This window comes from Dermacentor variabilis, chromosome 3, assembly GCF_050947875.1.
Source record: "Dermacentor variabilis isolate Ectoservices chromosome 3, ASM5094787v1, whole genome shotgun sequence".
Lineage (NCBI taxonomy): Eukaryota > Metazoa > Arthropoda > Arachnida > Ixodida > Ixodidae > Dermacentor > Dermacentor variabilis.
Genome location: NC_134570.1, coordinates 119,383,638 through 119,396,646, shown reverse-complemented (window position 1 = coordinate 119,396,646; position 13,009 = coordinate 119,383,638). Strand labels below are relative to the sequence as shown.

General features: G+C 43.4%; 1 protein-coding gene across 1 annotated transcript in view; it reads right to left on the bottom strand.

The window, feature by feature from the left end:
* The window catches only part of LOC142574707 (uncharacterized), a 182,176-nt gene extending 180,987 nt beyond the window's left edge, over nucleotides 1-1,189 (bottom strand). Inside the window, exon 1 of the mRNA XM_075683735.1 lies at nucleotides 893-1,189. Within this exon, the coding sequence (XP_075539850.1) occupies nucleotides 893-1,189 (297 nt within the window). The remainder of the gene's footprint in view (nucleotides 1-892) is intronic.
* Between the last annotated feature and the right edge of the window lie 11,820 nt (nucleotides 1,190-13,009).

Genomic DNA, 13,009 nt, shown 5'->3' with positions numbered 1-13,009 from the left:
CGCTGGCGTCGCCCTGCAGGTTCGCGTGTTTGCTCACCACAGTGTAATATGTTTTTTACAAGCGCTTACACGGCTTCAGTTGTTTGTTAGTCGGCAAATAGGAATTCGTTTTAGGTTATTAAAGCTAAGCTTTGCAAATTATGAAGCTTCTCGTGCGCTAAAAGAACCGCCCGCGTATGAGCAGAATAAACTGAATGCCATGACGTCACGGTGACGCATCGGCGCCGAGAATTCAGAGTCGCTTTGAACACCGTAGCTTAATTTGGGCTTGGCTTAATACAGTAATAGCTTACCTCATCACAAATAAGACGTTTGAACCAGTTTACAGTCATTAGTGTCCGCTCGTATGCTCAGCCAGACAAGTACCAAAGTAATTAGGAAAAAATATTTTTTTCTTCTTTCTCTCATTACCAATCACAAGAGATTTGGTTAACCAACGGAGAGGTTATTTAATGTCTCTTTCACCAAACGTGCTGTATCTAGAGGCTTCTCTCCAAGTTCTTCCCCAGCAAAGACTGAGCGGGAAGATAACTGAGGAAAAGATTATGAACACAGCTTCTTCCCAACCCGCCGTGGTTGCTCAGTGGCTATGGTGTTGGGCTGCTGAGCACGAGGTCGCGGGATCGAATCCCGGCCACGGCGGCCGCATTTCGATGGGGGCGAAATGCGAAAACACCCGTGTGCTTAGATTTAGGTGCACGTTAAAGAACCCCAGGTGGTCAAAATTTCCGGAGTCCTCCACTACGGCGTGCCTCATAATCAGAAAGTGGTTTTGGCACGTAAAACCCCAAATATTATTATTATTAGCTTCTTCCCAGCTGCAGGATCGACCTCTGCGGCATTTATCGCGAATACGTCGCCCAAGGAAGAGGAAGGCCGCAGGCGGGCTCACCTTGGCGATATTTCTGAGGTGCCGACGCGGAGAGATCTGAACCACCGAAGGGTCGAGCTCCTGGAACGAGGTGCGGGCCCACGCGCTAGAGCGGGCCTCGAGCTTCTTCTGCTTCTTCGCTGCATCTTCACGCTCGAGTAACGCGTCCGTGGCCTCCGGTGGCGCAGGGCCGGGACGGTCATGTTCGGTAATGAACTGAGCAAACTGCGCAAACAACACGGGCAGCGGAATGAAACCAGAATAAATGGTAAGGTCAATGAAGAAAGCGAGAATTAAAATGCGGATAACGACGAACATGAAAACACTCAGAGCGTTAACGTCGCAAGGCGGACGCACGAAGAAGAAGAAGACGATGATGATGATGATGATGATGATGATGAACCTCTGCCATGGCTCGCACCCAGTAAGGGGGATAGGCCAAGAATCGCGTGGCAGGAAGTAGCTAAAGGGAATGCTAGAAAAGCGCTGTCGAAAGGAGGAAGAAGCGCTTACCCTGGCCTCTTATTGTTCTTACTGAGTCTAATCAATTACCTTGTCAGATTTAATAACCTGGTCCGTGTTTATTGTGTTTCTTTTGAGTTTCTTCCGCACACCAGATTTCTTATTTTCAAATTGGTGTTTTCTAATTGGGCAATTGCCTCTGGCTTGCGCGTTTTGTTAAAGAAAAGATTCATGGCTCGTCCCCCAAGGCGGGTACGCACCACGAACGCTTGGACAAAAAAAAAGAAAAGAAAGAGACGATCCTCGGACATGTCTGTGGCTCCTGTTACTTGGCGAGGTTTTGGGTGGTACTAGGCTTTTCTAGCCTTACTGGTCGATCTCCTAATTATTCTTGCCCTTGCTTCACCCTAGGTTGACGTCCAAAAACTCCCGCGGCAGGGGTTTTCCCCTTGGACAGCATCTATTTCGACAGACGAATTACCTCTGGATTTGCTTAGCCGTAGTGGCGTGAACAGCATCCCGGTGGCGCTGGTTCCTTCCAGTGGAGGCTCTATACGGGTGACCAAACCCCAGGCTATCCAGAAATCTCTCCATGCTGCTACGTCTGACGTCTGTATACCATACCATCATAGAAGTAGGACAGTTTGGCCGCGGAGGTATCGCGTGCAGGTCACCACACGAGACCTGTGTCGCGGATTTTCTTAAGTGTTCATCATACGTGCCACTGCCGGTGAGGACCTAGCATACACTAAGGGTCAGAGGTGTCGATGCTGATCTATTACCATCAGAAACGTTAAAGAGATTGTCTGAGACTGAACTAATTGCCTTTATCGCTGCAATCGAGTAGTAGAGAATGAGAGGGTCACAACAGAAGCGGTGATTGCAACATTCGCAGGAACTTCTCGTCCATCAGACATAAATGTGCGGCCCCTTGTGTTCAGAGTTGAACCTCCGGCATCGCGTACGCTACAGTGTCGTAACTGCTGGTGATACGGCCATAGTAGTGCATGGTGCAAGTCAAGTCAGCGTTGTTGTACGTGTGGGAAAGACCCCGATCAAAGTGATTGTAGTGCCCGAGATGACCGATGCTGCCTCTGTAGTGGAAATCACCCAACCAATTATTCTAGCTGCTCTGTTAGGGCTAAAGAATTGCAGGTGGTAGACATAATTAACAGACTGGGGGCGTTGCTCTAGGAAGGAGGCGATAAGCATTGTGAAAGAAAGGCCGCTTGGTTATGTGGGCGCTCTTTGTAGACAACGCTTACTTCGGGCGTATCGCTGACAGCAACTACAGAGGTCGCTGTGTAAAAGGCACTTACAAAAGCTGGAAATGAGCCTTGGGGAACGTATATCGCAAGCCATCTCAATTCACTTATTTCATTTGATGCAAGCTACCTGTCCAAGTCCTGCAACGACCAAAATAGTTGAACCTGAGTCACAAACTAGTCATAGACGTTCACGTGGCCATCTTTCTAATGACGGTGTAGACCTAAAGAAAGCATTATACAGAGGGCAGTTTCGGCGGCGGCACTTGCTGAACGATAGGGTCGCTGAAAGTGATTCAGCGGTACTGTCGCGCTTTATATTCTGTTTCACTAGATTTATCTTGTCTAACTACGCAACTTTGCCCTGATTTAATCTCTTTACAAAAAACACGGTTAAGTTCTTCAAAACATTTTCAAATGAAATTTTACAGATCATTTCGTCTATACCGTCCCACTAGAGGTGGCGCATTAATTACGTTTATTTCGTCTCAAATTTCCCATAAGGCCAAAATTTCACTTGAACTTTCTACTCCTGATAGTCAAGTACTATCGATACAACTGAACCGCCCTGGATGTTGCCCCTTTGCCATAATAATTCCATATATTTATTTTAATGTACAGGACACACGCAGTTCTTTTTAAACGGGCATCCTACTGTCAGGTGACTTCAGTCGTCACCATATATGATAGGGATTAAAAAGAGATTTGTGCGGCACGAGATTGTGGAACTGGTCATTGGACAACGTGCTAACGTGTGTAAAGAATATAGACCTATTGGATCCTTGGACCTATGAATCTATTACGTTCATGCGGGGTTGATATTACTCCGCAATAAACCTTACATTCTGTGGCCCAGTCTCTCCATATCTTCTTCGTGGATTGTTGAGCATGCGGCAAACAGTGATCGCCTTGCAGTAGTTTTTTTAAGTAGTACGCCCTGTAAGTAGTGACCGGGGTAGTTGGAGAAGTATGGGAGAGGCGTTTGCCCTGCAGTGGGTGTAACCAGGCTGATGATGATGATGATGATGATGATGCCCTGTAACGTTTATCAGCGATCCGGTACGAGCTTTCATTAATGAAATATTTTTAGAAAATGCTTACGAAATGCTCTTTCATCTCTGTCTGATGCGTGAACTGACCAAAAAATCACGATTATCCGTTCCGCTTTAGCAAGTTCTAGCAAAAAGCCTGAAGTCTGAATTTGAGATTCGCCTAAGTAACAGAAACTCATACTACCCTTGGTGGAATCAAGAATAGGCTCGTGATTACAGAAAGAGAAAAGCCGCTAGAAAAAAACTGCTACTTAACCAGAGTCCCAAAAACTGGAGCGATTACAAATATTTTCTAACCGTCCCTAAACATACAGCTTCAAAAGCCAGAGAGGAATACGACTGCAAGAATTTTGACTACCTATCTCACAATAAAAATAAACGCGCGTTGTGCAGTTTTTCTCCCCAGTAGGGAAAGCATTCCTCGTCCAATTAATATTGACTCTATAGTCTTCCGCAGTAATTAAATGAACCAATCACTAGAAGGAGTCGCGAACGGAATAGAAATGAGATTTTCTTAAGTTTTTCCAAATTGTTCTACCTTAGGAAGGGCATCAGATGATCCAGAAATTACCATGTTAGCATTGGCTGAACTCGTGCAGTGGCTGCCAGATTCAGCTCCCAGAGAAGGGGAGGTAACCTCTCCCATGATTAAAATTTTATTTTAGGAAGCTCCTGATGACTTATATCTGTTAAAGATCACTCAGATTTTCATAAAGTCCATCTGCATTGAAAACTATTAAAATAATTGCAATTCTTGAAAAACATAGGGAAGGATATACAATAGATAATAGTAGACCAATCGCGTTAACTTCAAATTTGGTAAAATTAATTAGAAGAATCCCATATACCCGAATGCTTAAATTTGTAGAGAACAAAGACTTGCTTAATCCGTGCCAGAGTCGATTCCGACCATCATGTTCAGTCCCGCATGCTCGCGTGGACTTAGAAAGTAAAATAAAATTGTCAAGGTGCCAAAGACAGATAGGTGCTATTGTGACACTAGACATCTCCAAAGCCTACGACAGAAGCCTACGATAGTGTAGAATACGTAATTTTATTGTATATGTTGCGAAATCTAGAATTTCAAAATTAACTTGTAAACAGATGATGTGAAATTTTAAATGCAAGGAATTTCTACTGCTCTCTAAGGACGTTTTCTTCAAGCATGCATAATCAACCACGAGGTGTTCCTCAAGGAGCTATCACTTCTCCATTATTATTTAACGTTCTGATTAGTTCTATTCCTCGGTATCCAGACGTACAAAGATATGTCTAGCCAGACAATATCGCTTTGTGTGCATCAGACAGTGATATTCACTCCTTATAATATCGACTAGAGAGAACTATCTCTACGCCATAGGAACCTGGCTAAACAAGATTCGCCTTACACTTAACGTAAGAAAGCGCCCGATATTGGTTTTTCCTCTTAATGATCCCTTTAGCGTATTGCTATCCTACCGTCTCGAGAATATACTTCAAGGGAAGTCGGTGAAGCACTTAGCCGTCTATGACGGCTCCCTCAGTCATAGAGTTTCTCACTATATAGTTAGAAACTCTACGCCCTCAGTTGGCTTGGCCATATTGACCACATAGTTAAAAAAGGAATGAGAGCAGTTGGCATGCTATGTGAGCTACGCTGCAATCGGTCGGGGATGCGGAGAGACCCACTACTAGTGAGATATAATATGTATGTGGGGCCCATTTTAGAACTTGGATGCGTGCTATATTCTGGTGTGATGGTGGGTGCTATAATCTGGTGCTATTTTTTAGTGTCGGGTTTTAAATTGCGCCCCCTTGTTCTGATTGAGCGGGAAGCCCTGCGATTCTGCTGCGAATTACCGAAATTTGTGGCTAATAGCGTATTACATAAAGCAGTCATGTTGCCCTCAGTGTTGTTCAGATTTCGTTTGCTGATGGTGCAAACATTCTGAAATATGTACCACTCACATATTTGAAGACTGGAAAACATAATCATTTCCCAGCCTACGTTATTCTTCGGAGTAAACTTGTCCCGGTTTCATGCACCACAGGTGGTCTTTGTACAAATATTGAATAACCCTTTAAATGCATGCACTTGGGAGGTTTCAGTTTCAGTTTTCAGTTTCAGTTTATTGAGCGTTTGAAATTTTTTACAGAAGTAACTCTAGGAGGTCCCATAGTCAAAGACTGAGGAGGGACCTCCAATTTGTGATGTGAGAGAGAGTAAAAATGAATTATCATGATATCTAAGCAAATAATGGAAAACTTTCCTCTCATAATATATTAAATGGACTATTACAAGATTATTTCTTGGGTTTAGGTATAAATACGGCCATCAGAGAGGTTTAGCTTGTCCGGTATTTGGGTAACCGCAGGTTGACGGGGCGTTGGAGCTGAGGAGTAAACGGGAGCGGTCTGAATGGTGCCGCCACCTGGTGGCGCAGAGCTCAAACCGAAAAAAAAGCAGCTAATATTGCAGTAGCCAAGTGTATATTACTTCGCTGCGTGTGTAAAGTTTTGGCAGCAACAAGATCACGCCTGTGCCAAAAATTTACAACAGTAGCAAAGTAGAATACACTAGGTTAATGCAATATTACCTGTTGTTATCTCTTCGAGCTTTGCGCCCCCAGGTGGCTGTATCATGCAGACCGCTCTAGAGTTACTGTATATGCTACCAAAGGTAGCAGAGCTGCGCGTGGGTCCGCCATCTTGCCTGGCAAGCAACCAAATATATGCTGCGAAGCCGCACTATGTTTGTGCAGGCGACATGCCTACCGTATCGTCGATCGACCGTGGGTGCTTTTGGATTGCTTGTGCATTGCTTTTCCGCCTAATAGCAAACAAAGCGCATCGAAACAGCTGACTGGATAAGATCGTCAAGAAAAAGGCGCCCAGATTTGTCTCCACCGAAGCTTAGGCCTAGCGTACCCGCCGAGTCCGTCTGCAGGCTCTCGGCGCGTCTAGGCTCAGGAATCAAGAAGTCTAACAAGGATAAAGCACTTTATATTTCAGCTTTCGCATCGGCGTTCTTAAATAAACCATTTTTTCATGTTTGCAATGCAGCACAAATAGCGATGAGCGCCGATGTGGCGCGTCGTAAGCACAGGTATATATGTGCTGTCGCCGAAGGCTCCCAGCCCTAGCCTGCGCTTCTTTGACGAAGATTTATGACTAGACAGACGTGTCGATTACAAGGCATCACTAAACTAAGAACACGTTGCATATCCTTCGCGTGAAAAACAAGAAACACCTATCCAAATCTGTAGTAACAGCACGTACAGCGTCCCGGGTCGGCGGTTAATTTAGGACTTTTTTCGAAGTTAAAATGCCAATCGCAAGTGAAAATCGATGTTATGGCATTTCCTAGCATGCTACTGAATACGGACAGCAAAATTTTCTTTGTGGCACGGGCGTGAGGTTTAGTTGCTCGGTGATAGCGCATCTACCATGACTGAGCGAGACGTGTCTCTGTTAAACTAAATCTGCTTCTCGATCCTTGAAATGGGGAATTATCCGCCTATGTTCACCTCCTGGCATGGACTAGTGGTAAAGTACCTTGCTTGGGATCTGTAGGCCCGACGATCGAATCCTGGTAGCAGCTTATTTATTCACGTTTTTCCTTTACTTGTTGTACACAAACCGCTCTTTGTTGCTTTCTGTTCTAAAAATATATCAGGCACCGCGTATATAATGCGCTGGAACTGTTTTGCGCACCAGTACCCAGCGCCTCCCAGTGAGCCGCGCCTGCCCAGCGCACGGCACTGGGCCCATAATCCGGCGCTGCATTGGACACTGGATACTGGGTTTTGCAATAGGGATACCTGCTTATGCGCCAAAGCTCTCAACGTGGAGGCAGTCTAAAATATTACTGGTGAATCAATGACCAACCATTAGTATTTCGACTCTAGTAACCCATTAGATTTGCTCTAGAAACGTACCCACCTCTTGCCACTTCATTATGTGCCCTTTCACTGCAGGGATTCCAAAAGTAACCTTCTGTGGGAGTGTAGTGAAAGTTTTCTCTCACAGGATTTACATAGCTACATTATGGGTAATAATGAAAAACACAGTTAGGTCCTTACCATATGTTAAATGACGACGTTTATTCCGCTTGCCTCCAGTTTCACATAAGAAGTAGTAGATGAAATATCTTTCCTTAGTAGTATAACCTCTTTTATGCTCAAAAACGACAACCCACGCAGTGCATTATCATGAAAGTGTGAGCTGGCTTTTTTATGAGACTTCTGGGAAAGCAGTGTGGTGCATGGGATCGAATGGGATCGCATAAAAAGTTTTTCCGTTTTCAGAGCGATTCGTGCAGTCGGGAGCAGAGCACCCGGCCATTATATCATTCCTATGGGACTGCGAGGACACTGCGATGAACCAACTGTGAGATGCGCTGCGCACGTTGTGTTGTTGCTTCGCAGCTAGCCCGCACGCGAACAGTGAACGCCAAGATCAGCCGGATTCGCTTTGAATTTGACTGGATTGACTTGTGTCAATCCAGTTCGCTGCAGGGGCGGCGTCGGGAAATACAAAAATTGACCCGAGCATCTGCTTCCCCGCAATGCACGGTTGCTTGACTACCACGTGATGACGTTCTGCCAATAGAGACGCTAGCGGCGTGATAAAACAGACGCGCAACTCTGCTACCTTTGGTAGCATATACGGTAACTCTAGACCGCTCAAGCATACACCTTCGCCCAAACCCTCCCGTCAGCCTGCGTTTACCCGAGCACCCGACAAGCTAAACATCTGTTGCAACAGACGCCTCACAAGTGGAGAAAAATCTGAAACTGGCATTGTCACTTCTGCTCTAGACTGGTCACATTCAATTAGGATTGCGGACTACTTATCCGTATATCTGGCTGAATTTCTAGCTGTAATGTTAGCCTTGCGTAGACTAAATTCATCAGTAGTGACGGTAGCCATAACAATGGATTGTTTATCTTTATGTACACCGCTCACAGCAAATAGTGGTACTAATTTTTTACATACACTTCATTTTCTAATGCCCACCCACATTAATAATTAGATTACTTTGGGTGCCCTGTCATAGGAGATTACAAATGAATGAAATGGCTGACAGTCTGGCGAGAGCGGCCCTCAATGACCCTGTGCTAACATTACTTCCTGCATCAGCTTATCTGAATAATACTAGATTCAGAAGATATGCATTCGCTCAAGACTTTCTGAACCCAGCGGCAGCAAATTTTTCAGAATATCTAAACCTCCTATACCATTGGCACAAAAATTCTTTTCAGACAAGAAAAACTTAATTAATTTTTACCCGGTTATGCTGCCGAACACCATTATTAAACGTTTATTGTAACAGGTCTGGTCTTGCATCCTCGTCTCTGTGCCTATTCTCTGCAGGAGAGGAGACGATAGATCATCTTTCTCTTATGTGCCGCCGTTTTTCTCCTTAAGGAGCACCATCTTATGTCGAACGTTCAAGTAACTTGGTTTGAATTATGCCATTTCAAATATCCTTTCTCTACGAGCCCCCTCTCTTGAAAACTACCACAGGGATGTCTGCTCATCCATGGAGGAATTCATAGTTGCTTCAAGACGATTCTCTTAAGCTGATGTGTGCGGACGTAAGGTTGTAATCTCCCTTTTCTTGGAAGAACATTTTGTTGACAACCGTACCTTCTTTCTAAGAGACGGGGGCCGCCAAGAAGGTTCTGATGTCTGTTCTTGAGTCCGAGTAAATGACGGAGGCTCCTTTGCAGCTTCGAAGGGCCCCGCGATGGCCATTTCTTCTGCTTCATGAGTGAAGTTGGTAATACCGTGGCTGCGGTGACGAACGAGCCATGGGTGTCCGCTATGGAGACGGTGTAGCCACCTCCATTCCAATATCTGGCCACGTCAACGAAGTGGACTTGGTTTCGTTACGTTTTATGCTGTCGACGATTGCCTTGGCTCTCGCTTTTCCCCGCCCTTCGTTGTGGGTCGGGTGTATGTTTCTTGGGATTGGATGAACTGTTATTGCACTCTTGGCGTCTCACTCACAAGGGCGGGCACAGAAATCTTACTAGAAGCAGCTATGTAGCCCTTCTTCATGCCACCAGAGAAGAAAGCTTATGCATGGAATAATACACGTGGCATATGCTTGCCCCAATTCCTGCAATGGGCTCATTCCGGACGGCCGTGCCACTACGTTTTAGCAGATCACATTTCACTGCCGTGTAAGTCTGGCACTATTGCTGCTGTGTCGATCTGTCCATTTCGTTCATTGTAAAGTTCAGCTTCGAAAGGCAGCTAGGCGCACTGTTTAAATTATTTACTTCAATGAAACGATCAGAACTGCTGCTGCGTTCGATCGAAACCGCTTGCTTCGATTAGTAGTAGTAGTAGTAGTAGTAATTGTTTTATTTACAGTAAGCAATATACAAAGCTCACTGCAGGGGCAGGGGCTAAAGGCAATGAAGCCTGACAAAGGTCCCTGTCCCTCCGCAGTTCGTGGCAGCTCACACGCTTCGAGTTCAACAGAGTAAAAAAAAAAAGGATTGCAATACATCAGTTTCAGGAAAATGAACAATTAGCAACTTGCAAGAGTACACATAACAAATCACATAAACAAGAGAAAAATTTACATAACATCTTGAAATAATCATACGGAAAAGGTCGCGCAGGCCATAATATATAGCTACAGAAAATAAATTCCAAAAAATCTGAAACTTAGAATGCATGGGGATACAATGAAATTACATTATACATGGAAACACTCAGAATACTAATTCTTGAATGATTTAAGCATTGGTTGATGCATGAAAATCCACAGGTTAATGTTGATAGTGTATGCATGTGGTAATTAATAAGTTCTTTGCTTGTTTTTTTAAATGCAGCACTACTAGCTTTAAAGTTCAATCTATCCGCAAGGATATTCAAAACATGATGTGTCTGGTACGCAGCACTTTGTTTTCCGTAATTAGTTCGTACTTTAGGTGCTCGTGTCCTTTGTTCTCGTAAACAGTAGTATGGTTTTTTGATGCGGCTTTGTTCATATAATTTGTTTTGTTGAATTACTTGGAGCAATTTAAAATAATAAAACTGATCAACCCTGAGCATGGAATGTTTTATGAACAGTGGAGCAGTTGGCAGGTATTGTAATTTTCCCCTGTACTTTTCGAAACAGCGCAATATTTTCTTCTGTATAGTAATAAGTCTATGGTAATTTCTTTGCGATGTTGTTCCCCAGACTAATATCCCATAATTTACCTTAGAATGAAAGAGTGCACAGTACATATTTAGTTATAACCTTAATGGGGTTAAGTGTACTGTTTTGTGAAAACAACCAACTATTCGCGCTAATGCGGTAATGAGGTGATTTACATGTGTATTCCAGTTTAATTCCTCCTGAAACCACACACCAAGAAATTTTTGTTCCCTAACGTGTGTAATATAATGTCCTTCAAATGTGACACGTATTTTACTTATAGGCTTGTTTACAGGTCGGAATATCATATAGGTTGTTTTTTTTTTGGCATTTAAGCGTAGCTTATTTTGCCTTAAGCAGTCTGAAAGATGCCTTAAATACTTATTTACACTGACTTCAAGTGATGTTAAATTCTCTGACGAAAAGAAAACGTTTGTATCATCAGCATACATAACAAGTTCAGGAGAATCAGGAATTTGTACAATATCGTTTATATAAGCAAGGAACAATAGTGGCCCCAATATGGACCCTTGGGGGACTCCTTGGTATAACTTTATGTTTTTAGACATTGTGCTATTAATTTGCACGAATTGATAGCGATCTTCAAGGTAACTTTTGAAGAGTTGAAGTGCGACTCCACGCACACCATATGTCGACAATTTCTGAATTAATAGTTGGAATTGTATGGAGTCAAATGCTTTTTGAAGATCAAGAAAGAGCCGAAGAGTGTATTTTTTCTTTTCCATATGATCGATTATCTTATCCTTTATATATAATAGAGCTTGTTCCGTTGACTTACTTTTTTGAAACCCATATTGACTCTTTGTTATTATTTGATGTTTATCAAGAAAGGATGCAAGTCTATTGTAAATTACTCCTTCAAATATTTGTGATATTGTAGGAAGCACAGATATTGGTCGATAATTTGCTAAACTATTGATATCACCACCTTTATGTACTGCAGTGACTTTTCGCCCCTTAAACTGTTCTGGAAATACACCGGCAGTGAGGCTGAGGTTGATAATATAGGCCAATACATCACGTATCAATGGTGATATCAATTTCAACTCACCAGAACCTATTTCATCAATCCCTGATGCAACATTATTTTTAAGCTTTCTGATTAAGTTTTGTACTTCAACCGGATCTGTGGGTACCAAAAAATTACCGTCCGTGCTGTTCAGATCACAAACTTTGCCACGTTGTTGAATTTCTTCCGTTGAAGGATGTGACCGTTCTCTCACCTAATCGGTACTGCAAAGATGGGTACTTCAACTACGGCGAAATGACCACACTAATGACCGCAGTCAGTGGATGCAGATAAAAATACTCCACGCTCCGTTGTTCGCTCGAGCCTATAACGCTTCGGTAATAGTATGTTTACGGTACCCATATTTTAGTGCAACGATAACCTTATCGATCAGAGAGTCGAACCATGCAGTGGTAGCGTGGAAAACGCCTGGAACATTTTTTATGAGAATTTTTCAATCTCTACTGACGATGCAGTCGTTCACTAGAAGCACGCTGGGTAATGTGATGCAAGAGCGTGATGGCGATTACATGTCTGCATTGGCGAGAGGCAGACAAGTGCAGACGTAGCTGTTAGAAAGTATTATAAATGCCTCAGCACTTCTATGTCGGCTCGCACGGAAACATCGTCTGTCCATCTGTCACCTAACGCGTGATGAGTGACGCTTCCGCTGCGTATGAAAATGATATATTAGTAAATATAAACTAAACAATCAGAAAGAAATTAGATGGCTGTAAATGTAACCTATTGGTTGATAAGCGTGACAAGAAATGAGTAGGGATTATGTGGGTCTGACAGGGATTTATAATGGTTCGACGCCGATGTATAAGGTCATAAACAGCAAAAAGGCTTATTATGGCAGACGCAATGGTAATAAAGTCGATGAGGTCCGATAAAAGTTGACAGAGGTAGGATCAATTCCGATAAGCGTGATAAGGGCCGATAAGGATTGATAAGGGTCGGATCATGTCCGATAATGCTGACTGGACAGAACAGTTTTATAAGGGTCTGATGGATTTCGATAATGTTGACTAGGACCGATAAACCTTGATAAGGGTCGGACTGAGCCCGATAAGGTCGATAACGACCAATAACGGTGGATATAAATCGGATGATTTCTGATAAGATTGATAAGTACAGGTAAGGGCTGATAGAGGTCATGTTGATTTCGATAAGGTTGCTAATGGC